The 26,526-nt window shown below is 38.5% G+C and overlaps 2 protein-coding genes and 1 long non-coding RNA gene across 4 annotated transcripts in view; all 3 read left to right on the top strand.

Annotated features, from left to right (window-relative positions):
* Positions 1-55: 55 nt before the first annotated feature.
* On the top strand, positions 56-2,639 carry LOC129370989 (uncharacterized). Its single transcript, XR_008607115.1, has 5 exons — positions 56-136; positions 245-463; positions 1,912-2,028; positions 2,148-2,188; positions 2,311-2,639. It is a non-coding gene; the product is annotated as an uncharacterized LOC129370989 (long non-coding RNA).
* A 424-nt stretch (positions 2,640-3,063) lies between these two features.
* On the top strand, positions 3,064-5,565 carry med18 (mediator of RNA polymerase II transcription, subunit 18 homolog (yeast)). Of its 2 annotated transcripts, none has more exons than XM_055047000.1 (3): positions 3,064-3,112; positions 3,625-3,718; positions 4,529-5,565. In XM_055047000.1, the coding sequence occupies exons 2-3, from the start codon at positions 3,646-3,648 to the stop codon at positions 5,083-5,085; spliced, it is 630 nt and encodes a 209-aa protein (XP_054902975.1). In that variant the 5' UTR covers positions 3,064-3,112; positions 3,625-3,645; the 3' UTR covers positions 5,086-5,565. The 2 variants fall into 2 exon arrangements, with proteins under 2 accessions (XP_054902975.1, XP_054902974.1); XM_055046999.1 differs by lacking the exon at positions 3,064-3,112 and adding an exon at positions 3,119-3,413.
* A 6,937-nt stretch (positions 5,566-12,502) lies between these two features.
* The window catches only part of LOC129371031 (forkhead box protein O3-like), a 35,851-nt gene continuing 21,827 nt past the window's right edge, over positions 12,503-26,526 (top strand). The window contains exon 1 of the mRNA XM_055047377.1: positions 12,503-13,925. Within this exon, the coding sequence (XP_054903352.1) occupies positions 13,437-13,925 (489 nt within the window). The 5' untranslated portion in view covers positions 12,503-13,436. The remainder of the gene's footprint in view (positions 13,926-26,526) is intronic.

Genomic DNA, 26,526 nt, shown 5'->3' with positions numbered 1-26,526 from the left:
GTTACTGTTACTACCAACAAGACCTTATATATTGAATCTGTCAAAAATACTAATGGTGGGAAATACACCTGCTGGGTGAATAGATGTGGTGGCCCGAATCAGAAACGGCGTACAATCAACTTATGCGTCATCACAGGTGAGCATTTGAAATTTTTCCAAAGTTTTGTTTTAATCTTTCTAATTTCTTTTACATTTATTAGATGAAAAAAAGTTTGTCTTATACCATTTGTTTGCTTTCTGACAGTTTCCCGCAAAGGACATTCTATTTTATTTTGTGCTGTGACATGCAATGTGGGATTAAATGATCTAAAAAATATTTCAAGTCTTCTGATGAGCAATCAAATGATATCAGTGGGCATAGATCCATCCGGATCCTTCATCTGTAATTCAACTGAGATCTTGGATGGGCAGCCTACACCAACTACAAACACCTACTCAGTCTCAGCTGCTTTAAACACAACAGGTGTGTATTTTTCTCTATAGATTGAAATATGTTTGTTGGTACCGTTGTACCAAACTTAAAAATGTTAAATAAATTAATCTCTTTTTGTAAAAGTACTACACAGTCCCAGTAAAATGCTTAGAAAACACAATTTTTAATTTGAGTAGATGTACTTAACTAGAAAAAATATGTAATGTTAAGAAATAATTGTTTGAATCAAAATAACCTGTCAACAATCCTAAATGTCTTATTAAAATAACTATAGCAAAAGCTCATTTGTGAAGTTTATACTTTAATTTTTAAAATGTAATTTTCTGCTGTTTCATTGCTCACAATTGGTGTCTTATACTTCAGTGCTCATTCCTGATTGTTATAAAACTTCCTCATGTTCTGTTATATGATATTTTTGTCCCTGTATTTCCCTTTGTCTATTTCTATCAAGATTTTCCCTACTCAATCACTTTGCTCTATATTTATTCTCCTTTGTTCAGTCAGTTGGATTCTCCTTTCTGCATTTTCTTTGCTATTACTCCCTGATTGTGGCATATGTGTCCTCCCACAGTATTATTTGTAAGTTTACTTTTGTCCTTGAATTACTTACAGTGTTGCCTATCCCATGACTTGGTTGTGTTCTTTACCACATACAGTGTATGTGGTAAAAATTTTTAGAGTACTACAGATATGGTATTTATGTCACAAAGTCTTCATAGTAGCCATGAAATACTGCTTGCATCTGAAACCAGGCAGGTGTTTTAGGGTTGTAAACAATTTTTATTTTATAATTCCATGATGAGTTTGTTCAATTCTCTTCCAAAGAAAGTGTGATTTGATTAAATGACATCCAGCTTTTCTGAAATAGTTGCTTTAATGTAGGCCTGGTGTAAAACAATGGATAAATATTTGGGGGAAAAAAACCTTTCCCTCCACTGTTTAGTAGGACTGAAGATTTGTAATACTTTGAGTCAGTTTCTTGTGCATAATTAACTTTTTACATTGCTGCAACATTTTCACTTGTGTACTCCACAACTTAATTCAAAATTGATTATTATTTAGTCTTTTAAGCAGAATACTTATTGAAAACATGTGGCACAATCTGTGCATAAACATCCTGCACAGATTGTGAAACATAATAGGACAAGACAGAATTGTCCTACACAGAGTTAAGGTTTAGAAGTAAAAACAGTAATGGCCTCATTAATTTTGTTGCTGGGGATCTTGTTAAGAGCAAAGATTTCATAATATGGATTAAATTGTCAAAATACTGAACTCAAATGTTGAACTTTTAAAAAAGTTTCTGTGTGAGATACTTCTGCTGCATAGACATATTAATTTAATTAGAGATTTTCTGTGCATTTTAACAGCGGCATTAGCAAACATGATCATGTCTGTATATATCTGTATTTAAAAAAAATATGTGAAAATTACTTTTTATTGAGGATTTTTAAAATTTTGTTTATGTTGTTTTACAGGTGATTTTCAGAAGACTGAATCTTTGATGCCAATTATTTATGGAGCAGTAGCTGCCTTTGCATTTTTTATTTTACTTGCAATTTTAACTTTCTGTTTGAAATCAAGAATACAGGCGGGTAAGACGGCAACTATTTACTTTTTTTTTTTTACTTCCTGTGTTTTTTTACACAGCCAGCAATTTGCAGTCTTGAAATTTATGCGCCCCCCAAAACTCTTTGTTTCTGTTTCTCCTTAGCCTTTCCTTTTCGTCTTTCATGTTGTGGCTTCACTCGTGAGGTGAGAACAGATGCAGATAGATACTGGTTTTCAGTGAACTTTATACAAGCTTAAAGAGGCATGGCACTGAAATGCCATCTGTGTTGTCTTGACCACATTATGAAACTTGTTATTTTATGCAGGCGGAAGAGGAGTCAGCAGTAATTTATTCCTCTGTTATCATCAGGACACCAGCAAAAACAAGAAGTCAACACAGAGTTTCTGGAAGCTGTATTTACAGTGAATTAAAGTGTAAAGGAAATACCATTTAGTGTTGAGTGAAATCAACACGGAAATTTTGGTGATCATAATTTCCACACTGTCAATAGATTTTGTAATGGATTCCACAGCAGATATTTGTGTTTCATAATTCTTTGAAAACATCCGCACAGCCACAAGGAATTTTTCCATCCAGTTTTTAAACAACAAATATGATGGAGCTATTTATAATTTTATAAATATCTTGAATCAAGAAAACATATACTGCTCTGTTTTGGCTTATGTTAATTATAAGTACATTCTGAACCAATATTATTATTATTGTGGTTATTATTATTATTATTATTATTATTATTATTATTATTATTATTATTACTGTTGTTGTTGTTGTAGAATACGTAGAATTTAAATTATTAACATTTTGCTACACTTTTGATGTTTTGGTTTTATTTTTAAAAGGCCCCTTTTTTACATGACAAAATTGCAACAATAAATTTATGTCACTGCAAAAAAAAAAAATCTAAAAGAAAGAAAAAAGAGATTGGAATAAATATTTGCTTGAAAAACCAATAATGGAGTCTGATTTTGATTTTACACCCACCCTAAACTCTAGGAGGCAGTAGTAACCTGGATAAAGTGCGCCTAGTTTGTCTTTACTGAGAAGAAGAAGAAAAGGAGGCGGAGGAGGAAGAAGAAGGAGAAGGAAAGCTGTTTTTCTTTCAGGCAGTAGGTGCAGATGTGGCGATAGTTTCAGTTAAATTGTAGCGAACAGTTTTGTTTTGATTGTCAACTTTTTTCTTTTCTTTTTTTTTTACAATATTGTCAAATGTTTAGACGATTATTTGCGTTACTGCGTTGCGCCTCAATCGCGATTAGTGAAATAGCTCTGAGCTAACTGGGGAGCTACTAGCCTTGTGTTGAATGTGCTAACACTGTGAGACTAGGCAAGGAGATACAACATATACGAACATTTCCCCAGTTGTCTTCATTCGGCGGGGAGACGCATTGTCTTTCCTGTATTTTTCAGGTAACATTTTACAAAACACGCTGATGATAAACGATTTGCATAGCAGTTAGCTTTCAATGCTAGTTAGAATGAAAGTTAATAGAATTGGTACGGTCTGGCTTACAAAAACATGTTACAAAAACATTATATTTTGCCCTGAAAACAATAACTCAGTGTGCTCGGTGTTACTTTAATACTATTTAATGTATTGACTACGTTTTGCTCCTTTAAGCTCCTAGAATCCTGAGACGAGATGGAGGCTCCTCCTGTTACTGTTATGCCCATCACCAGTGGCACAATCAATATGATGGAGTATCTGCTACAAGGTAGGATGTATTTGATACAGCCACGAACAGGAACACACATTTATATGCAAGTGTTCTCAATGAATCTTCTTGTATTACTGTACACATGAACAAATAATCTTGAGTCAATAGCCTGCTTTCAAAAATTCACGTTGAATTCATTGATCATGCAGCTTGGAAAAACGTATTGATTGTCTTTAATACAGAAATAATAATTAAAAAAAGGTATATTTCAAAACGATTTTAGTCTCTTGACTTTCCTCATTCATGGTTTGACACTGGACTTATGGTTCTGCAACTGTTAGGATGGGAGATTTTACAAACTAAATTATGGTAAAAAGTTCTTAATGTAAAAATTTTAAGGAATTTGAATTATTTCCAAAACGTTATGTAATGGCATTGTACCAGTTCCAGAATCAACACTACAGTGTTGATGATTTGATTTAATGAACTCTTTTGCAGTCCAGTCTTAATATTTTTTACCTTAATGTCCGATTTACAACTACCACAGCAGAAAATGTAAACATTTGAGTCTGAAGAAGTGTTAAACTTTGAAATAAGAAATGTGTTTGAACCCTGCAAAAAATTAAAGGTTTCTCTGATCTCAAACTGTGCTGGTGTACAATATGTATCATACAATATTTTAATATGCATGCATGTCTGTGTGTTTTTAAAAGGAAGTGCTAAGATATTAGAAATTGTGTAGTTTTAAGGTAGTTTTAATCAATCAATAGCTATCTAGCTATTGATTGATTTTTAGCAGATTGCAGTGTCTGTTTTTGCATGAAAATATTTTGTCTGTATTTTATTCTTTTTCACTTTTAATTTCAGGAAGCGTGTTAGACGCGGCTCTGGAAAGCCTGTTGCATCGTCTGCGTGGTTTGTGTGACAACATGGAGCCGGAGACGTTTACAGACCATGAACTGGTATACCTTTTGAAAGGCCAGCAAGGAAACCCTTTCATTCTGCGCGCTCGCCGCTCTCTCTCCCACCCCACAGCTCCGTGGCACCTCCGCTATCTGGGCCAACCTGAAGTAGGAGATAAGAGCCGCCACGCTCTGGTGCGTAACTGCGTCGACGTGGCCGCCTCTCACAGCCTTCCGGATTTTCTCAATGAGATGGGCTTCCGCATGGACCACGAATTTGTGACCAGCGGGCACATATTCCGAAAAGGAGCTATGAAGGTTGTGGTGTGCAACGTGTCCCGTGTGTTGGTGCCCGGGAACACTGAGAACACAGAGCGAATGTCGCTTTCACATTTGGTTGAACTGAGTGTTTTGGCGCCAGCCGGCCAGGACACCGTATCAGAGGACATGCGGAGCTTTGCTGAGCAACTGAGACCTCTGATTCATTTGGAGAAGATCGACCCGAGCAAGCAAAGACATTGAGAAGGTTTCAGAATGGGGTTCTGGTAAACGAGAAGAAGCAGCTCCTGTCTTTGCTTTCAGTTAATGCCTTCATTGGTGCCTTTATTTACGTCAAAAAGAGGCCACAATCAAAGGCGATTACTAACAGATTTGTTTTCAAACGGTATTTAGTAAGAACATCTATCTTCCTAAAATCATAATTTTTGGAAATAATTGTCATGAAATGGTGTTTTCACAAACAGCTATGACCATTTTTAGATTAGAATAGTTTTAAGATGGTAGAAATCATCTGACTAGTCATTAACATTGATCTTCTGGACTAATATGAATTTATAATAAAATGGAGATGCCAAGAGAGCCAACTGCTGTTTGTAAGATAACTGTTGCTAAGCTTTTAATAGAGCCTCACTTTGAAGTATTAGTTATGTTTATCTAGTTTGTTCTGAAAGCAAAATGTCTTGTTAATTTTGTACTTAAAATATTTTTGCTACAGTTAATAAAATACAGTTCAATTTTGACTATGCAGCTATATTTCTGGTTGATTTGTTCTGCAAGTTGGACAAAAGATAATCTTTTATCAGCATTGGATGTCTTCCCATATTAAGGCCAACCAAGAGTTTAAAAATGTACAGTTTCAAGGACACAAACACTTTTTATTCCGATAGATTAAATTCCTTTTAATCAGAAGGGGGAGAAAGTGGTGGGATGGTATTCATAGTTTTCTCCTGCTGAATGTTGCTCAGTTACTCAGACATAAACCTCCCCTGTTTGAACTCTGCTGATCGGCTGCTTGACTAAAGACCACTAAACTTTTCCCTTTGCTTAGAAGGCAAACTTAGCATGTTGCAAAAGAGTCTATTAGAAAACATATTTACAGTCGTGGTGTGAAGCTACAGCAGTGCCACCTGCGAGTCTTGTCTTTTCTTTTGACGGCAAACTTGAAAAACTGAATAACCTGTTGACTGCAGGACTCCCTGGGCAGACAGTCTCTCATACCTGTGTTACACTGTGATGAGCAGAATAGCACAGACATTGGGAATATATGTTGCTTTTTGTTGTAGATAAAAGTAATTGAGTAACATTCACTTTGTTTCTAAACTTTGCTGTAAAACAGTGCGACTTTTTCTCAAATTTCAGTGCTTTAATTTTTACAATATTTTTTTTTATCTTATTTTAGTAATCGTATCACTTTGTTATTTTAAAAAAAGAAAGGAGATGCACTCAAAGTATTCACTTGTGATTACAGCAAACTTCGGGAAAGGCAAACTGTTTAAACAGGTCGTATCTGTTGCCAGTGAGTTGTGCTCCGTTCCCTTTCATCTTCCAAACAGTTGAACAAAATCTTTCCACGCTTTAAAGATGCAAAACCCTTTTAAGTCCAACTCGTTTTTCAACTGAATATGCTTGTCAAAGCCACTAGGGGTCGCTCTTTTTCTTTTTTCCAGCCTTGATTGGCGCACACTGAATGCCACCTCTCATCTACAGGAGCTCTGGTTGCCATGGAAATAATTAGCTGCGAGATCCGCACATCTTTTACCCTACTCTAATTAGCTTTCTCAATTGCTTAATGATACATAGACCTGTGAAAGCCTTTCTTTCTTCCCTTCAACAAAAGCATTGATTTCCACTCTCTTCCCCTCTCATTTCCACTGTTAACCCATTAGTGCCCCTTTTTTTCCCCCCATGAACTTGAGCTGTAAGTGTCACACATGTAAACCCTGGAGCTGCCTCGGGTTCTTCCGTGTCCATGTTGAAATCGACAAAAAGGACTCTGCACTGGTGCGTCAACATTAGGGGCCAATTGCCAGCAGAAGACGGAAGTAACTAATGCACATCCTGTCGGTTATGATAATGATGTTGGCAAAAAGATGTGAGTGCTTCTAATAATATGCTTGCAGGAAGATGCATTTGCTGGAGTTCAGATGCAAAGTGACCGCGTGCATGTCTGAGAGGAGAGCTCCAGGGCCTGATGGCTGTCTGTGCACGTTGACCTACCTGCTTGTCAAGGCTGATGAGGACAAGCTCTCTCACTGAGGTGGAAAGGTGAGGTGACTGTGCTTCCACATGCATTTAGTGCACTTTGAAAGCCACTTGTCTAAACACACACACAAAAAAAGTAATAATTGCAGAGATGTTTTTATCACTCTTTAAAGATTGATCTGCTTAGTTGGATCTGAATTTTGCATTCAGCTACTAGTTAGGCTTAAGTTTTGTCTTGGTAAGACTGAACTGTAGGATGGAGACAGTTTTATGTTCCAACAACACCAAGCAGAGCGCTGGCCCTACGGACGAAAGTATGATGCTTCAGCTCCAAATGAATTATGTATTAAAGAGACAGATGCCTCCTTGCCTAAGGCTTTATGTGTCCAGCAAGGATAGACTACAGTCTTCTGGCTTTTTTCCACTTAAAGTTGTGTTTAGCGTAGTGCTCTTTGGTGATGAGCTGGTCTCCCACTGCACCTCCACTCCACAATGCCCAGAGTACTCAGGCATAGCTGGGCTAATCAGTGTTTTGGCATCTGGCCTACTTGGCTATTGTGAATGTTACCAAGCACTGACTTCCAGAAGTGAGAAATCTGACTTTGTTGGAGACAAATAGAAAAAAAAGCTCCTCTCAGAAATACATATAATGCTTTGCGAAGTTATGTATGTTTTTCACATTTAAGTTTTATGTGTTGTTTTTTGCTTTTTTTAAAAAAAATATATATATATATATTTAAAAATGCTGACTAATGGGGCACCTGTTTGCATTCAGCCCGAGTCAATCCTTTGAACCTCCTTTTGCTGCAAGTCGGCAGTAAAAAGAGTATGTTTGCCAATATTTATTTGTGAATTAACGTAAGCTGAGTCAGATTGGACAGTGGGTGTCCACGAACAGGGATTTTTGTTATGTTTTGTTATGGACAGGTCATTTTTGTAGGAATTATTTACCGTAAGAAGAACTTTGTTGCTTTACTTTGACTTGGATTAAAACATTTCAGCTTTAAAACACTGCCTTGAAACATCTTTAGCTTTGTTACTTTTAGTTACCCAACTTAGTCACTTGCAGCCTTGAGTGCGGGCACAGAGCACACAGATTTTCCAATCGGTTTTATTTGTTTTTCCCATATTTATAATTAAGTGGCTTAGTTGGGTTGTGTTAATCATATTGTATTAGACCTCTGATTGGGGATGGAAGTCATGCTATGCTTTCCAGTCTACAACATGACCCTTTTTAAGCTGTTTGGCACTAATAGTCACCACAAACAAAATTTTCAGCACAGAGATGCAAATGCCAGGATGTTGCATAAAGCTAGCAATTTCTCCAAGCGGGAAGTCTTTAAGACAGCCTACCTTGGGTCAATGCCACAAATGGGGTGAGACTGTCTCCAATGTTCCTAGTACTAAGTCGAACCAACCCCCCTCTCTATTTTTTTTTTTTTTTTGTACGAGGAGAACCTGTAGGCTTGTTAGTGGGGAATGTGGGTTGTTTGCTGAGAGGAGTGGAGACAGGATGAGGAGCTTTTCAGGACAGACATCCGTCTCCCAAGGGGGGTCCGCTGGATGCTGCATATATCTTGTCCAAACCCCGCTAGGTAAAATGGGGTGCAGGGATTGACATGCATAAAGCTCTGACATGTTGTTCATGTGATGCTCTGCCTCTCTGGGGGCTTTCTGAGGTTATTACTACCATGCAGAACATGCTGTTCCAGGGTCAGCCACTCAGATCTTTAGGGCAGTCTTGCTACCTTTGGAATGTCTGGTATGAAGAAAGACCCAGAGGGGACAAAGCACGGGTAGATTGTAAAAGAAAATGCTGGCTATCTGCAGAGATTTTCAAAATTATTTATACCCTTTAATTTTTCCAAAGCTTACTCTGATTCAACCTCAAATTGCCCAGGATTTTATTTGAATTTTATGATTGAATAATACAAAGTAATAAATAATTAGAAAGTGATAAGAAATGATACAATTGTTTTCATGTCTTTGTACAAATAAAATTATGAAAAAAGTTACTGTCTGTGAAAAGTGCTTTTAGTGTGTCATAGAATCTAAATTCACCACACTCTCATGTCCAAAAAGGCTTTCTTCCAGGATTGTCCTGTGTTTTGCTCCACTTTCACAGCATGATTCTGCCAACACCATGTTTCAGAGTGTGAACCACAAAGTTAGTTTCTCCTCACACAGTTCTTTGAATGCAGCTCCAAAAGTTCAGTTTTGGTCTCATCTGATCAGAACGCCTTCTTTCACATGTTCGTATAGCTTTTGTTCAACAGTGACTTTCCTCCTGCTGCTGTTCCATAAAGACCATCTGGAATGAGTAATTAATTAATACTTCTCCTGTTGGTATCTATCATACACTTTCAAATTACTTGATCTTCCTTGGAATTCATGATGTTCACTAAATCTTTTACAGAACATCTGTAAATGATTCACTTACACTGAGATTGGATATGTTTGGTGACTTGGGAAAGCAGCTTGTTGCACTGGATTTTATGCCAGAATATCAGAGGGAATGAGCTCCGCACATACAATTTGTATTGGTGAAATTTTCAAAATGCGTCTTTTTTCCCCTCTTATTTCAGCTATGCTGGTTGAGGTTGATACATAAAATCTCAACAAATATAGTGAATTTTGTAGTTTTAATGTGACAAAATGTGAAAAAGTTCACAAGTATGCACACTTCTGTACAGCACTGTAGACAGGCCTCCTTTTTTTTGTCAGAGCTCCCTCTGCTTCCCAAGAGCTTTGTCTCCCTCGAGACTCAGTCCTGCTGTGAGCCTCTGAATATGGTTGTTTGCCTTCTTGATAGTCATTTGGTTTTCTTTCACTTCCCGTGTAATCAAGGCACATTGTGTAATCTCAAGTGTCACCAAAATTATGGCTTTCATAAGTGCTACTTGAGAAGCATCTCAAGCAAAACCTTGTGTTAAAGTGTAGAAGCTGAGGGAAAAAGCCTTGTCTGTGTTCACCGTTGGTGTCCTTGTTATTCTTGGCACGTAGGAATGGAAATATAATAAATCATTTCAAAGCAATCATGTCTTTAATGAACAATTTTCCTCACATTTTAAAAATAATAAACTATTAGCAAGATGGCATTTTAATCATGTGATCCCACTGGTGCTCAACAATAAGTCATACCATGAGACATCACATGACACATCCTCCTGCATTTTAAAAGGCTGCTATTTCTGACAAATTTCTCAACATCAGTCATGTCTGAGTGCACAGTGTGGCCTTGTTATGCAACTTTTAATTACAGGTTTCTTTCATGCACACTCAAAGGCACCAAAGGGGGAGGTGTTCATGCAAGCTACCTTGATGCACAGGAGTTTTTTTTTCTTCTAATTTTGCATTGGGAAAGGAAACTATATTTTTTAATAATGTTGAATCCATGGGGGTGAACTGACTGTTGTTTTATTATTTCATTGGAACTGTATTGTGTCTATAGACATGGTGAATTTTGAGGACACTCTTGGCAAAGATGTCTAAAAAGCCTGAAAATAAATTCATAATTTCACACAGAAAATCTTCATGGGACATTAAATTCAAGTATTTCTATTCAGAGGGAAGGAAAACCTGTGTTTAGAAATGATTGTTTCTAACAGAATCACTGTTTTTACTACCATTGTCTGTATTTTAAATGGATATTTTTTTAGAACATGTAATCGGTAGTACTTGACTTTCTGTTTCTTAGAAGTGTCTTTTTTTCTTACTACTCAAGAAAACATGTCATTAAAGTAAGGCACGTGTGTGTCGCTCTTTACGTCTCAGGAAAAGGGTAGAATAACAATATTTCTAACCTAATCTTACCCACAGATGTACTTTAAACGACATTTCCAAAGTTTAAAACAATTCAGGGTGCAAAACAAGAATCACTGAGGACCCATCAGCTTCACACAAGAGTGAGGTAAAGAAAAAAAGAAAATTACCAAAACAATTTTTTGACAACTGCAACAAATGGTGTCATCAACTTTCCATAATAATCATTAGATTCTAAATACAAAACAGTTGTTTGGGAGTGACACTGGGAAAAGACATTATCTGTCATCAGAAACAAGCATGTGGAGTCTTCTTGGACTGTTACAAGAACTGTCTGTTGGTAAATTTATAATGAGATTAAAAGTTTTGCCAAATACAGATCAGGAGGATATTGTGCAAAGGAGCGCAACAATGTGGAAAAAGGAAAACATCTCATGCCCACTGTTAAGTACAGCGGAGGATCTGTGATCCTGTGCGACTATTTCTCGTCCATAGATCCTGGGAACTTTGTCAGTGTATACCAGCTCAGAAATTGTTCACCAGAGACAAAATCAATCTTCTGGGCCCATCTCAGTCTTCCGATTTGAATTTGTTAAAAACTATTTTTTCTTAACTCTGGCACTTGTATTTTTCTAATATATTTCCTGTGAGATCTGTAAAAGAAGCTTCTTTATATTCTAAGTTTTTTTTAATTTTTATTTAGGCCTGTATATATAAATACACACACACACAAGATGCAGAAAATCTGAAAGTGCATTATTATTTATTTCAGTGACTGAAAGGGTGAGGTTGTTGGAGTTGTATCCATCCAGATTTCTCTTAAGCGCAATAATGAAATTAGCAGCCAATCCGATAAGAGCACCTGTGCCCGAGCGCCCACCCAGTAGGGTAGTGAGAAGAGTGTGGTGATGGTGAACACCGACCCTCCCTCCCCCCTCCCTAACACACACACACACACACATGCACGCAAACACACTTCCCGTCCCCTGCCCATCCCCACACACATCTTCTCCTCCGTGTCTCGGTCAGGACGGCCACAGAATTGCGCACCATGTCCGACCTATTGACTCTGGCACACGGTCTTTGAAACCCTGTGATGGTCTTTGCAATTTTTTTGTCTCACTTGGTGTGATTGTGGAGCTGAATTCCCCCCCCCTACCTCCCCCTTCTCTCCCCTTTTCATGATGACCTCTGAAAAGCCCCACTTCAGCCCACTCCTCCCGGGATTAAGAATCTAGGGTTACCTAATCTCCGTTAATCTGAACTAAATCTGTCTAATCGGCAGAGAAAATTACACTCACTGAGGTATTGCTCGCGAATAATCAGCGGAGGTGAAACCGCCAAGTTCTCCCTGGAGGGCATATGGACGCAGCGCGCCGCGCGCACTGGACAATTCGTCACACGCACGAGTCGTGTTTTCATTTCACATAACAAACATGAAAAAGCATGAAGATTTGTGGAGGGATCTCTGATTGTGGCACATTCCTTTTGCTTTTCCTTTCTTTGAATCACGCGTTGAAGAGACATTGGCGCACTATAAGAAATGTGTTGAGTTGTAAGGATTTCGCAATAGAAATGGTGGATATGAGACAGACACAGAAAGAAAGAGCGTTAGAGAGAGAGAGAGAGTAAGAGAGAGAGTCGGGGATTTCGCTGTAATCATGTTCGAAGAGTAGCCTATTGATTCCGTGAGCGCACTCCAATTGGCAGCATCTCTACTATATAGTACAGCGCCGGCGCGTCATCCTCGGCTCACATCGACTGGAGCGAGTTGTAAGCAAATGAGAACATGTGTGGCATCTGAGAGAGAGAGAGAGAGAGTGAGAGGAAGGAGCAAAAAGGAGGTGTGAGAAAAGCCAATTTTCTCGTCCCTGACAACTGGATGCGAGATTTGATTGCCGGGCTATTTTTTCTCTTCTTTTTATATATCTATATATTTTTTTTTCTTCTCCCATCCAAGGAAATGATCGATTCGTCACATGCGCACGCCTCTTCATTATAATTGCAGACAGTTGGGGTGCTGTTCAGGCTGAATGGACTTGAATATGTCGCTGCCAGCGTAATCCGTGCAGACTGGAAGATTTAATAATTCACGGTAATCACGCATTATCGCCTCAGTGGATGCTCTCTGCACAGCCCTGGTGATTTTTTTAAACCCCCCTCCTCATCTTCTTCTTTCCTGATTCTTCACGTTGTCTTCTACGGGATTTATCGACGGCTGTTTTTGCTTCCTTATCTGAAATATCATCTGTTGCTGCAACTGGAATGAAAAGCCCCCGTGACTGGCTGAGGAACGCTGAAGACTTAGTGTAATAGGATGAAACGGATTGAATAAGATATTTTTTTCCCAATAATATAGCACTCTAGTTAAAATGGACAAGAAATTGCTATTATTTTTATTACTACTCTTATCTCTACACACAAGGTTGTGATTTTCTTTTTTTTTAATTTCTTATTCATGATGATTGTCCTACTCCAGTGATTTGGCTCTGATTGATTCTGACTGAGCTTAATAGGCATATTACAAAGCAGATTACAACGTGAAGTGCTGCTAAGGACAGTTTCGTCCCTTCATTTCGTTTTTTTTTTTTCTTTTTTTAATTTTAATATATTTCCCTCTAAAGGGATAAATGTTGATGATGGAGGACGACGAACTGGACGCTCATCAGGTTGATCCGGACTTCGAGCCGCAGAGCCGGCCTCGCTCGTGCACCTGGCCACTGCCATGCCCGGAGGACTTCTCCGGCGGACAAGAGGTGAGCGGGGGTCTCCCGCTGGCCAGCATCAAGGTGGAGCCGGAAGACGTGCCGGCGTGCAGAGCCGGGCTCACAGGCGGCAATCCGGCAGAGCTAAAGCACCCGACCGGGGCCCCGGCACCCACGGTCGCGACGCACCCGTGCCTGGCCGGCGCGGCGCTCGACGTGACCGGGTCCTTGCGCAAAGCCAAGTCCTCTCGTCGGAACGCGTGGGGGAACCAGTCCTACGCGGATCTCATTACCCGCGCCATTGAGAGCACCCCGGAGAAGAGGCTCACGCTGTCACAGATCTACGACTGGATGGTCCGTTATGTGCCCTATTTCAAGGATAAGGGCGACAGCAACAGCTCGGCTGGCTGGAAGGTAAGAGATGAGAGCTCGCGAACCAGCGTGGCTGGGTTTGACGTGTTAATCGGGGATAATAGTTTATTGATCATTATTCCCAGATTCATTAAGGTCTCCCCCTTCTACACATGTTAGTGTGGGATTCCGTGTCAGTTACGCATGAATGGCGCCATGCCTTATCTTGTCTTAGTTCATTACTACCGTCTGTCATTCTAATGTATCACCAATTCTGGATGTATCAGACTGACGCTTTCCTCCAGCCAACAGAAAGTCAAAGAGTTCTCAGTGTTTGTACTTGTAGACGACATCAGTTTAGGAACACTGGGTGATTTATATAGTGCAGCAAAAATAAAAAATAAATGAATAAAAAAAGTATTTACCCTTTACAGATGTATTGGTTTTGCCATAATATGAGTTAGACATTTCAAGTTATAAAAAACGTTCTGAAATAGGTAGTTCTGGAATTATTATTTTAATCAGCAAGTGTTATAAGATATGCTCAATATGTATGAATGTGTGGAAAATAGATCTCTAGACTCACCAAGTAGCTTTGAGAGTACCTGTCTCACAACATGAAGTAGGCTACAGGATTTCTTAATGCAACACTGAAATCCATGAACAGATGGGAAACAAAACCATTAACATCTATCAGTCCACATATGGTCACAATGCAATTTCTTTGGCATTGGCACTCTGGCAAACCGCAGTGAGTGCAATTACCCACAAATGGAGAAAACATGGACTAGTGGCACACCTTCTCAGGAGTGGCAGGAGTGCATCAGCCACTCCATATATGAGCTGAGCCCAGAACAATATTTGAGGCATAACTTCTGCTAAGATTGATGTTTATGATTCAGATAAAAAAGAGACAGGGAAAAAATAATTATTTATGTGAGATCCTCAAGGCATAAAGCGGTGCTGAACAACAAGAGCACAAGTGTTTCAGAAAAACATTTTGATAATATCCAGCTCTGGGTGAAATATTTCATGGACTGATAATACAAAAGAGGAACTTATGGAAGTTATGAGTTATGCTTCATCTGGTGCAAAACTGACAAACAATGTCAGAAAAAGAAGATATGGATAGTCAAACATGGCGGTTGTAGTGTGACGGTTTCAGCTGGTTTGCTGCTTTAGGATCAGAACTTATCATAATTGATAGAAACAATTCTCTTCCTCTCTGTCTGAAGATGTTGGAGTGACCTGGCCTTAGTCTGGACTTAAATCCAATTGCATTTCTGTGACATGACTTTAAGGAGGACATTTATGTCCAAAACATGTGGCTGAATTGAAACACAGCTGGAGAGAAGAGAGGAACAAAACTTCACAGTGATGTGACAGACTGATTGCTGTTTAGGGACTAAATACGTTTTCACATAGGGCTAGTTTAATTGTAGCCCTTCACAAACAAAATCATAAAGCTCAAACTAGGTTTTGTGTTTTCTAGGGCTATTTTTAACATTTGTTAATATATATTTGATGATTTAAGTGTGAAAAAAAAGTTAAACTATTGGACAAATATGTTTTCACAGCAATTGCAGATGTCAGAAGTAAGCCTGTTTCCTTCAGAATTGTCAGTTTGCGTTCTTTTTCATCCAGCCATTTGAAAAGGATCAGTAAATCAACAGAGTGACCCTTGTGGGAGACCACAGGTCAACCGTCCACAATGTAAATATTCACAACTGACCGCAGCTCACCACCACTGCTGACTGGCTGTCTGGCTGAGAGCCTAACCTCCTGGACATCTGCCCATGTTATCATGCTCTCCAACAAGTCTCATCTTGTTTCTATTCATTATGGCTTTCTGAGGACAGCCAGAGGAGGGCAGTGAGAGCAGCAAGCAGCGGTTGTTGTCCTGATGGTGAAACTTTGAACAGAGCTTTTAGAATAGATGCTAAAAAAAATACTTCTAAAAAATCTCCTTTGTATGGTGAAAGTGATAACAAATCCAGTTTCTTGGACTCAAAAATCAAAGCGATTACAGATAATTGCATTGCAATCAAAACTAAATTACATTTTAGTCTTAAGGCTTTGACTAAAACTGAATTAAAATGTGCTGTCAAAAAGAACTCTACATTTCTGGTCAGAGAAACCATCTGACAGGAGCAAGGCATTGGGAAAATGATCAAATTAGTGTTAAATTAAACTGCTGTAAGCATATTTTTTTTCACAGCTTTACTTTTTATCAGACTCTTACTGACTAGAAAAGCTTTGCACGTTTTTTTCACTCAGGACATTTATTAATGGCACACCACCTCCTGTTTTGCAAAGAATGCTTGGGATTCAGTATTTTGTTAGGTATCATAATCTAAATGGCAGGAATTCACACTTTGTAAGGCAATAAGATATTCATCCTGTTTAGTGAAGTCTCACTGCAACAGGTGCCCAAATCTGACACACTGATGGTGCTCATGCGTGGATTTATCACAACTGATGTGATCACTGCAACAATCATCTCACCATTACATTTATATCTTAGATTGTGCAGTTCTAAATTAAAGGCTAAAAATATTTCTATAAATTTTTTTTGACAATTTTGAATTAGTAGTTCTTTGAAAAGTGTTGATGTCCAGTTTAGTCTTTACCCCCTCAGGACTAACTTCGGCCTCGGTGTCCAACTAACACTGAGGCCGACATTTTTCTGAATGAACATTCAGGAGAGGTATAAGAGTTTAAAAGAAACTCACTTCTACCACTCTGAACTACCCCTGTAAAATAAGCCTTACCCCTTTTGGCCATCTTGACTGGTGAGGTGTGTCACCAGGTAAGCTTTGTTTCATTTGATCTGCATCAGCTGCCTTCAACCACAGGGCCTCTGCCCCCAAAGCGCCCAATTCCCCGCCTGCTATTTATGAAACTGCAAATTAGGGGGATTGGACAGTGGCAGTCTGAGGTTGTTGGCTATTTCAGTCCACAGGCGAGACATTGACTATTCCAGGTAATGACAGGGATTAGGAAAGTCATTTAAAGCAGGCATTGGTAATGTCAGTAACAGGCCTGACCTGCTTTTGGTCGGAGGCAGAGTGGTAATGTAAACATACACTATGGAACAAAAAACTTATTAAAAGTTTATACATTGTATTTTTTTTATGCATCAACTTTGTGATAAATTTTTAGGCTCTTTTGTGATTGACTTTAATTTATTAATTTGTTTAACTTTGCAGAACTTTTAATATAAAATGAACCCTATACCATAAAGTTATGCAAATATACAGGATTGTAGTATTATATAATGAGAATTCCTGTTTCCTTTGTTGGAGCTTTTGCAAAATAAAGGATACTATAACCTACATATAATTTTACGGTCATAGTAAGCAATTATATTTGACAGCAATGTTTGAAATTTGGTGAGCACCACTTCTGTCATCCATTATATTTTATACTTAGCATGATTGTGTTGGAGGAAATATGTTTGATGTGAAACTTCCATTTTTTTCTGTTATGGCACAAAAAAGGAGGAGTGTGTTGTTTGTTGCTGCTGATGAAATAAAATGAAATTAGGATCCACAGCTTTGTAGCTTGACTCTGAGTTTTAGGGGTGGGGGTTGAATTGAGGCGGTGGATTAAAGGCAAAGGCAAAATTTAAGGCAGTTCCAGTAACGCTGAAATTAGAACCAAGTGCAGAGGTTCTAGAAAAATCCTGAAAAGCTGTTAGTGCCTCTACGACTCTTGTGGACAAGACCCAATCCTGACTTGTTAATGGGTGCTAGTAAGGCTGCTCACCTAGGTAATACAGTTAAACTCCTATAAATACCTAATGCCTTCTGATTTCTAGGAAGTTTGCTGTCCTGAGGTCACAGCATTTTAATCAGCTCTTTACTGGAGGGAGAATACCTTGAACTCTGTTGTTGTTTACCTGTTACACTTTCCAGAAGGATTATTGTGGTTGTTTTGTTGGTACAAAAAAGGAGGAGTGAACTGGCACAATAAAACCACAACCCTGTAATTGATCTAAACCAGACTAAGAAAAGTAAACCAGGAAAGGTCCCTGAATCACCTCCATGTCAGAGCTGAACTGTTTCGGTTTCCATCTGCCCCTATAAGACATTAAGGACAAATGTTTGGCGCATGTATACTGGGAGACACATGCCAGTTGCAACAAAGCATCAGGGCTTGGTAGTCTGTGTCTTTGTGGTGGCTACTGCAGGGGGAGGGGCTGTCTACAACTATAGGCGTCTGCGTTTTAACCCAGTGATCGGTCTGACAGCATGTCACTGCAGTGAATGGTATATGTAGTCTCCCTCTTGACTTCATAATACCTCTAATGATGGAGTAGCACTTGGTGTTAGGATTGCCCCGTAGGCGCCTGGAAGTTCATTAACTTTGAGGGGGTTAGATGATGCCATTGTTATGCTATGGGCTTTCTTTATTGTATATGCCAGTAGAAGTGGCTCTAGGCTACAAAAGTCCATAATTCATTAATGATTTTTATGTATTAAGTATAAAGAAGTGTTTGATAATCACTTCCATTATATTAAGAATAATATATATATTTATGTGCAGACTATGCCCACATCTTAATACTTTATATTCAAATTTTTCTTCTGCTTAATGCAGTGGCAGAGCTTGTTCAGGCGCTTATGCTGGTCAGATCCCAGCGGATTGTGTAGCAGGTCATCGAGAGTGCCAGGCAGTCACTCAGACGCTTTTATCCAAGGCGACTAGACTGTTATTTATAAAGCAACGTTAGCTTGAGGTTGGTGTAGGGCCAGCAGGGCAAAGGGTCAGTGGGGTTTCCTTTATTGACATAAATCAGTCAGAGCAAAATGAAAAAATGAATACAAGCATCAAGATCGTAGCAATCTGAGAAAAAAAACGGCCCCTGGATGTATGTATGGGGAAATCCCAATAAATCTTAGAAAAGTTTAATGAATTTAGTAATTCAGTTCAGAAAGTGAAACTCATATGAATAAATTACACACAGAGTGATATATTTTGAGTATTTATTTCTATTAATTCTAATGATTATTGCTTACATCTGTTAAAAGAATTCATCAAGTACTTTTACAAAAAATACATTATTACATAAGACCCCAAGAAACGTTTAAAAACGGAAATGTATATATATATATATATATATAATATATATATATATATATATATATATATATATATATATATATATATATATATATATATATATATATATATATATATATAATATGCTTAGTGCTGCATCTAAGCATATTAAATGAAAAGTGGAATGCATGGAAAATGTGTAGGTTGTATGAATAATTGTGGCAACTTTACAGCAGACTTCTGGCAACTTGGATTCTGTATCTCTCCACTCTCCTTTGACTTTGGAACTTTAAATTCTAAATGAAATGATGAATATATTTTCATCTGTAAAGAAGACTTTGGATCATTTAGTGACAAACCAGTCCAGTTTCTCCTCAACTAAGTAAAAAGCTCCTATCTTTGGTTCAAGAGTCACTTAGCACAAGTAAAGCAGTGGTTGTAGCTATATGTACATCAGCCAAAGCTCATATCTTATGAATCTCCACTGAACTCTTTTCTAGGTTTTGCATCACAAACGATGTAAAGCTGTGGTTATTGCTTTTTCTTGGATTCCATTTTCTACCACATGTTTTCCTTCCACTTAAGTTTCCCTTTATGGTTGGAGCGAACTTGAAATGTCCTGTTGAGGCTTATTCTCCTTATAGAGGGTGTCAATAACTGTCTACTGGACAACTGTCAAATCTTCCTCATTAAGATTGTGTATGTAATAATATAGCCATGGCATGTCTTTTCTTTATTTAAGATATGATCTTATGTAATAGTCATCATTTCTGAGAAATTATATTGTGTATTTTATTAAATTTGAACAATAAACAATAAAATGAGCTTTGTATACAACTTTCTGGCTGTATATCATCTTGTATAAGTTTAAAATTTGAGTTTAAATGACCACAGTGATTAACATTTCATAATCTTTATTTATAAAAAGAGAGGGAAAAACAGGACATATTTATTATTCCAACTGATTCATATATACAAAGACAAACTCTTTTAATTTTGTCACTAAGGAGTGGCTCAAGAAGGTTCTGTCAAAGGAGAAATATAAAAATAAAAAAACATGACAGAGTAGACTTGAAACTTTCAGATGCATGTTTGATTTGTATTTCTATGTCTTGATATATGCTTGCTCACTTGATGATGGTGGAGAAGGCTGGGGGGGAGCAGAAGCCTTCAGTTGACTCACAGTTTATCCTCTGTGTTGGCTCAGAGGAGCTAACTTATTTGGGAATGTGACTGAAGCATGCACATGCTCTCACTCACTCAAAATGAGAGCATATCATGCACGCTGGACGGATTTATGGTGCAGGATTATGAACACCTTACGTCTCCCTCAGGCTCGTCTACCTGAGCCAGTTTAGGTTCGAGCAGTACATTTCGTTTGAATCAAGTATCTGATGCCAAGAAGCCCATTTTCACTCCCCCACCCCCTTTTCCTACAGCAGCCTTCAGGCAGCCGTGACAGTTTATTTCTCACTGAAATGATTAATGTACATGCAAATTACCAAGGCATGGGCATGCATTCAAATATGGCAGACAGCGATCAGGAGAGAGTAATATGAAAAACAATATTCCTTTGCCTTTGATATTATTTTGCCGCCTCTTATCACAATATCTACCAGACACCCTTTTTATCTCCCCATTTATCTTTTTGTGTTCTTTTTATGCACTGACTTTCTATCCATTAGACATTCTATACATTCTTTCTGTCTCAGTGGTTTTAGGTATAAGGGCCAATTGAGGTGAAGAGTCTCTCCCAAGGGAGCTGCAGCGTCAAGGTTTTGAGCTTTAGCCACGATCCAGACTGCCTCAAGCAGTTTTCCTCTTATTTGAGGGAAATCTCATATCTGGCATTACCACAGAGATAGAAGGATAACAATGCTGAATTTTGTCCAGATCAGATTGCAACTGGCTTTTTTGAGGAGGAGATTGTCATTCCCATTTGGACATTAGAGCTAATTTGTGTCTCATGCTTGTCTGAACTTGACTTCAGCTGCTCAAGCAGTTTTTAGTAACCCATCTCTCTTTTAGCTTCACATCCAAATAAGTTGTGATATCTTCATGGAGATTCTTTGCGATTTTCGAAGTGAGGTTGTTTTAAAAGGTCGAGGTCACTCAAAAGCAAATCTTAAATCTATTCTAATTAGAAGCTCAAAGCCACTGACAAAACTATCCACTGCTGAAGTCCAGTAATCTGTCTCAGTGCACTTGAACTTGGCACGTCCAGTGTGGTCTAAGGTGCTAATTATGTAACACTTGTGATGTGATGTGTTATTTTTTTTATCAGCTGGTATTATCTTACAAGGTAATGCTTTTAGTGTTTTTATTTTATTTAAATCCAGATTATCTGAAGCTGAGGGTTACCCAAAGGGTCTGAGCCTAAGCAGAATTTTAATGTATTAAAACAACTCCACTCACAAAAACATCATAGACATGCTATTTTATGAACCTGTTTAACATTATAATGTTTACATGTTTTTATTTACATAGAAGCAAATGATTTATTTAGACAGAAAATGGATGTATGTGTTTTACACAGGAAGATCACTGTAGGTGCTCCACTTCATGCCTTAATTTTGGTAATCATCAGCTTTGTTGAAATACCCGCCCAATACGTGTTGAAGTTTTTTTTTTTTTTCGAATCTTCTTTGCATGACTTCTTTGAAGTTTTTGAGACTGGAGTTGTTTTTGCAGGGTAGAAGCCTGCTGCCAGACTAGCTGTTAGCTTCAGCCCTCCATGACCAACTGATCTGGATTTATACTAAATTAAGACACCAACAGTATTTTATTATCTACTTTTAACAGAACCGCTCTTCAAAAGTCCTCAGCAATGCCTTTAATTGTGGTTTTTGCTTTCCTTAGCACACTTAAACTTATGCCTATGCTATTCTGTTCCCATTGCACCATTTAGTGGGTTGATTTCCAGTATTCTCTCTGGCTCAGACACACATATTTGTAGAAAACACACAACTGTATTACTACCTCAAACCACCCATGGAGGAACACTCTGTTCTTCAGCGGAAGAATCCTTTTTTTTTTTTTTTTTTTGGATACAAGTGGGCTGACTATCTGTTAGTGGAACCAACTTTCAGCTGTGTTTCTTCGCAATCGTATTTGTTTATATGTTTTGCAACCTGTCTGACTTTTTGACAATTGCCACATTGAGTGGGTGTGGTTGGGTTCATTAAGCTCTTGTGGGTGTTGGACAAAGCCATTCTTAGCTACGGGGACAGAATGCAGTGTTCATTTATTTTTGAGGCCATGTTTGGTTTGATACCATGGAGATTTAATTGACCGAGAGAGGCCGTATGAGTTACCCCACTGGAGTGATCTCTTTTTATTTCCGTGGAACCAACCTGGTAGGAAACACAGAGAAGATACAAGTTGTGGACTAGCTCCTGAAATACCCACATTTTATAGAAGAGGAACAAAAACTTTCATTTGCTTCTTCTTGGTTACCTGTCAGTTAAACTCTGGTAAAACCATCATCTCTGTCACTTCCAGATCTGTCAATACTCCACGCAAACTCTACACTTTACGGGTTTGTAGCTGATTACAAATCAGTGGTGGTTAACATGAACAAGATGAGAAAATGTCTAAAAATCAAAATGGCTTATAGATGTATATATATATATATATATATATTTTTAAATAGGTTTCACAAATCCATACTGCTTTGTAATCAGAGTAAAGCAGTTCAGTTGGTATGTACCAGTAAAAGTTTCCCCCATAATGCTGTACAAGCTAAACAAATTTGAATCAAAGGTTAAATTAAGAATGTTTATGTGGGATATTTGTGTATTTCATGTTGAATTGTGTTCTAAAACAGTTGTTTGATTTAAGAGAAATATTTGTGGTGTAATTGTCAGAAATGGTTCAGATTTGAGTTCACTGTTTTGGCCTTGTCTGTGGTTGAAGTTTTGGACGCTGTCTGCAGAGGCACGCTTGTTGCTTATCTGTGTCAGTGTGCACATTGTGTGATTGCAGATGTGAGTGCCTCCCTCTCTTCTCTCTCCTTTATGAGTGCGTTTGCGTGTGCATGTGGGTGTGTTGTGGTGGTAGTGGTGGAGGCGGTGTTATGGGGGGCTGATGGGCTCAGTGGGAGCCTGGGTCCTTGGGGAACAGCTCTCGTTAATAATTCAGACGAGGCTCATTATCAAGGCAGCGCAGATTTCTCCCTGATTCCACCTTAATTGCAGGCAGGCTGCTCCTCTCAGGCAGGCGGTAGTCACGCTGGGTTGACTCTCGTCTTTTTTTCCCTCCACCACTACAGGGCCCGCTCTGCTCTGCCCCGTCTTGGGGACTCACCTCTGTCACAGCAAGACTGCCTCTGGCTAGTCTGCTTCATGTTAACGTGTGCCTTAATAGTGTATCATACAGCAAATATGCTATTTTTACTTGTAATTAAAGATATGCTTCATGCATGTCCAATTAAATGCAGACTTTGTGCATTGCCATGAAATGTTTTAGCATCTTGGTCGACAAAGAGTCAGTCTTGTAAGATGGTTTATAAAGCCCATTATTAAATTAATGGTGAATCCAAATAAATAATCTAAAATGTTGTCATTCATAATCGGGGTGGGTTCTTATTGTGTGGTTTACCATTTATTGTGGAAGGTTTTTGATATATCATTGTCATGCTAAATTTCACTTATTAATGTAAAATAAAAAGCAAAACAAAACTGACAGTATAACATGAAATTTGATTTTTGCTATTGTCTCGAATGTTTGTGGAGCAACAATTAATATCAGCAAATTCAAAAATATCATTAAATGCCATTACTGTGTGCAGCTTAGTGACAAAACTCACATTTTTTTTTAATGGCAATCCCCCAAAAAGCTTGTTGTAAAATAGAGAATATTTTCAAGAACAACACTTGTGTGTTTGATGGTACGAATGCTGTGCAATACAGTCACTGCCGTGCAGTTACCTACAGAGTAAGTAACAAAAATGAGAGTTTTTCATCTCCATTGCTGTCACAATCGTACCATAAAATATTGCAATAAAGTCAATAACGTCCATATCACCCACCACTAATTCTAGATAAAAACAATCCAAACATTTCAGTAAAAAGAATATAATTATTTTTCGCTCTTTTGCATATTGTTTGTGTTTAATTCTTGACTGCCTTGCATCTTGTTACAGATTCATCTAAAAAATGGGCCATAATACCTTATGAAGCACAGAAAATTCCTAATAGGTTTTTCTTTCATTATAAGCTTTGTGAAATATTATAATGGTGGGTTTATCCTTGAAATCGCCCATGGCATATTATCATACTGATGACATTGTAGAACGTGATTGATATCACACTACAATAATACCCTTCTTCATGCCCATCTATAAGCTTATGTAATGCATCTTGTCTTCATACTGTAATTTACACTGAGTGATGGCTTTCCATTCAGTCCATTTAGTGAAGCCCTGCAGAGAGATCAGCATAATGGGCCTGATCTTGTCATACATGTATATGAATATTTCAAATCATGCCATTGTAACCGGATGGGGGGAGCTTTAGATAAACAACACAGATGCTTCTTCCTCTTTGGCCATGCTGGAAGATGAAGTGCGCTCCAAGCTGTATTTTCTCTCCCTGCCTCAAAACTGCCTTTCCACAAATCACGGTGCCCATATTTCCTAATTCAATTTTTCTCCCTGTCTGATACCTCTTCCTGTATGCAAGCGATTGATGGCTTTGCACTCGTGCGTGCGTGTTTACGGGCGTGCACGTTGCCACGTCTGTCCCTGAGAAAGAGATGATGTACGCCGACGTAAACGATGTATTTCACAACACTCCATCTCCAGACCCTTCCTGGCAGCGGTGTGCCGGGTCGCTTGCTTCTCTGAGCCTGTCCATCATGTATCCCTCCCCGCCCTCCTGTCACGGGCCAAAGAATTGTGGGAGGAGAAAGTGGAGCGTGTAAGGGGCCGCCGATCAGTTTACCTGAGCTTGGCGGTCCGGGCGAGTGATGGAGGGAGCCGCGGCATAAAGGGAAATATAGTTAATGCTGACTGATTGGAGCAGGTGGATGGAGGAAAAAAAGAGGTAGCATATTAGAACGGAGAGGTAGTGAGAGTTATGCTCAGGAAATATGCTTGTTATGCTAATGGTGGCTATACTGCAGCCGAACCACGTGTTCAGTGCTGATGGATGGAGCTGCAGAGGTCATATCAGGTAGCAGAGAGTTGAGGACCCTGCTGAGCTGTAATGTCAGCTCCTTTCTGCTGAAAGACCAAAAGCCATAGGAAGAAATCACTTCATATTTTAAAAGCTTGCACTCTTCACAGTGTTCCTACCACCGACTGTGAAAATATTTTGTCAACTTCTAATTACAAACTGTTTAATGTAATAGACTAACAGAATCTAGTTCGAACATGGAGTGCCTTCCATATTTTTAGCAGAATTTGTTCATATTTGTCAAGTAACTCATGCATGAGTAAATTTGCTTGGGAGAGTCGTCACGTGTGTGAGGTTGTTACTGGATTTGAGTGAGGTTAGGGGTTGACTGTAAGAACAGCTGGGATAAAGGGGGTGAAGGTAGGGAGCCCCTGGGTTATGGATACATTCGGTCATGCATGGGGGTGAAATTCTTTACGGTTCAGATCAGTATGTCAGTTGCATAAATCTGGGTCAGGACACTGGCTCCTGTGTTTAGTATGCTGACCGTGTGAGGTCTGGACTCTAAGTGTACTCATAGCCTGAAATGAACTCAGATCTGTCTCCAGACTGTCTCCTTTACCTTTCCGTCTTTCTCGTGGACTCATTTTTCAGCTTCTTTATTCATCTGAGGTTCTGAGGCTCTTTTTTTCTCTTGACTACACTTCTCTTTTTTACTGTCAGTCACTCACAGCTTTCCCTACTTCCCTCTCTTGTTCTATTTCACATACACAGTCCTCCCCACAAAGTAGCCTTTTTATCACTCATTTCCCTCTTCCCTCGCTTATTTCTCCTGCTCCTTTCATGTGCTTTTTGAAATTCCCTTTTCATCTTTTGCAGTTTTCCTCTCTTGCCTGTTCTCTTGCTCACACACACATGCATAATGACACACACACAGGCTCATTCAGTCATTCTTTTATTATCCCAAAACTAAAGTGATAAATGGCTCTCTTTCTTCTCCCTAAATGTCACTCGGGGAATTGTCTCTGCTCACTGATTGACTGGAGTAGAGGGTTGGCCACACATGCACATGTGCCAGTCATGTGCACATACAAAGTTGGGATAAAATGGAAGAGGAAAGCAAGACAGAGAGGTAATGTCTTATTGGAAAATTGATTGAAGTTCAGTAAGGTTTCTGGGAGTTTCAGAAAGGTAACTTTAAAACATGTAAGGACACTTATGAATGATTGTAAATGTACTGTTACAAAATGCTAAATACATTTTCTCATACCTACTAATGTTTTTTATCTTAATTTCTAAAACATACAATAAACTTGTTTCAATCACAAATACAGATCACACACACAAGAAACTGTTGTAGTTGAAATGAACAGATTAATAAACTTAAGACTTACAATAATAGTATTTGGACCTTGTATTAAAAATCTGTATATATTTAGGCTTTCTGACCCTCCATTTCAGAGATAAGTCTCTTGTACAAAAAT

Source organism: Poeciliopsis prolifica, unplaced genomic scaffold, assembly GCF_027474105.1.
Source record: "Poeciliopsis prolifica strain line A6 unplaced genomic scaffold, Auburn_PproV2 SCAFFOLD025, whole genome shotgun sequence".
NCBI lineage: Eukaryota > Metazoa > Chordata > Actinopteri > Cyprinodontiformes > Poeciliidae > Poeciliopsis > Poeciliopsis prolifica.
Note: the sequence above shows the minus strand (reverse complement) of the source record. Positions and strands in the feature narration are given on the sequence as shown.

What these genes read in the sequence shown, in the direction of transcription:
- med18 (XM_055047000.1), top strand. Translation starts at nt 3,646, where the DNA reads ATGGAGGCTCCTCCTGTTACTGTTATGCCCATCACCAGTGGCACAATC. An exon ending in GATGGAGTATCTGCTACAAG is followed by an intron (nt 3,719 to 4,528) that starts GTAGGATGTATT and finishes TTTTAATTTCAG; the next exon opens with GAAGCGTGTTAGACGCGGCT.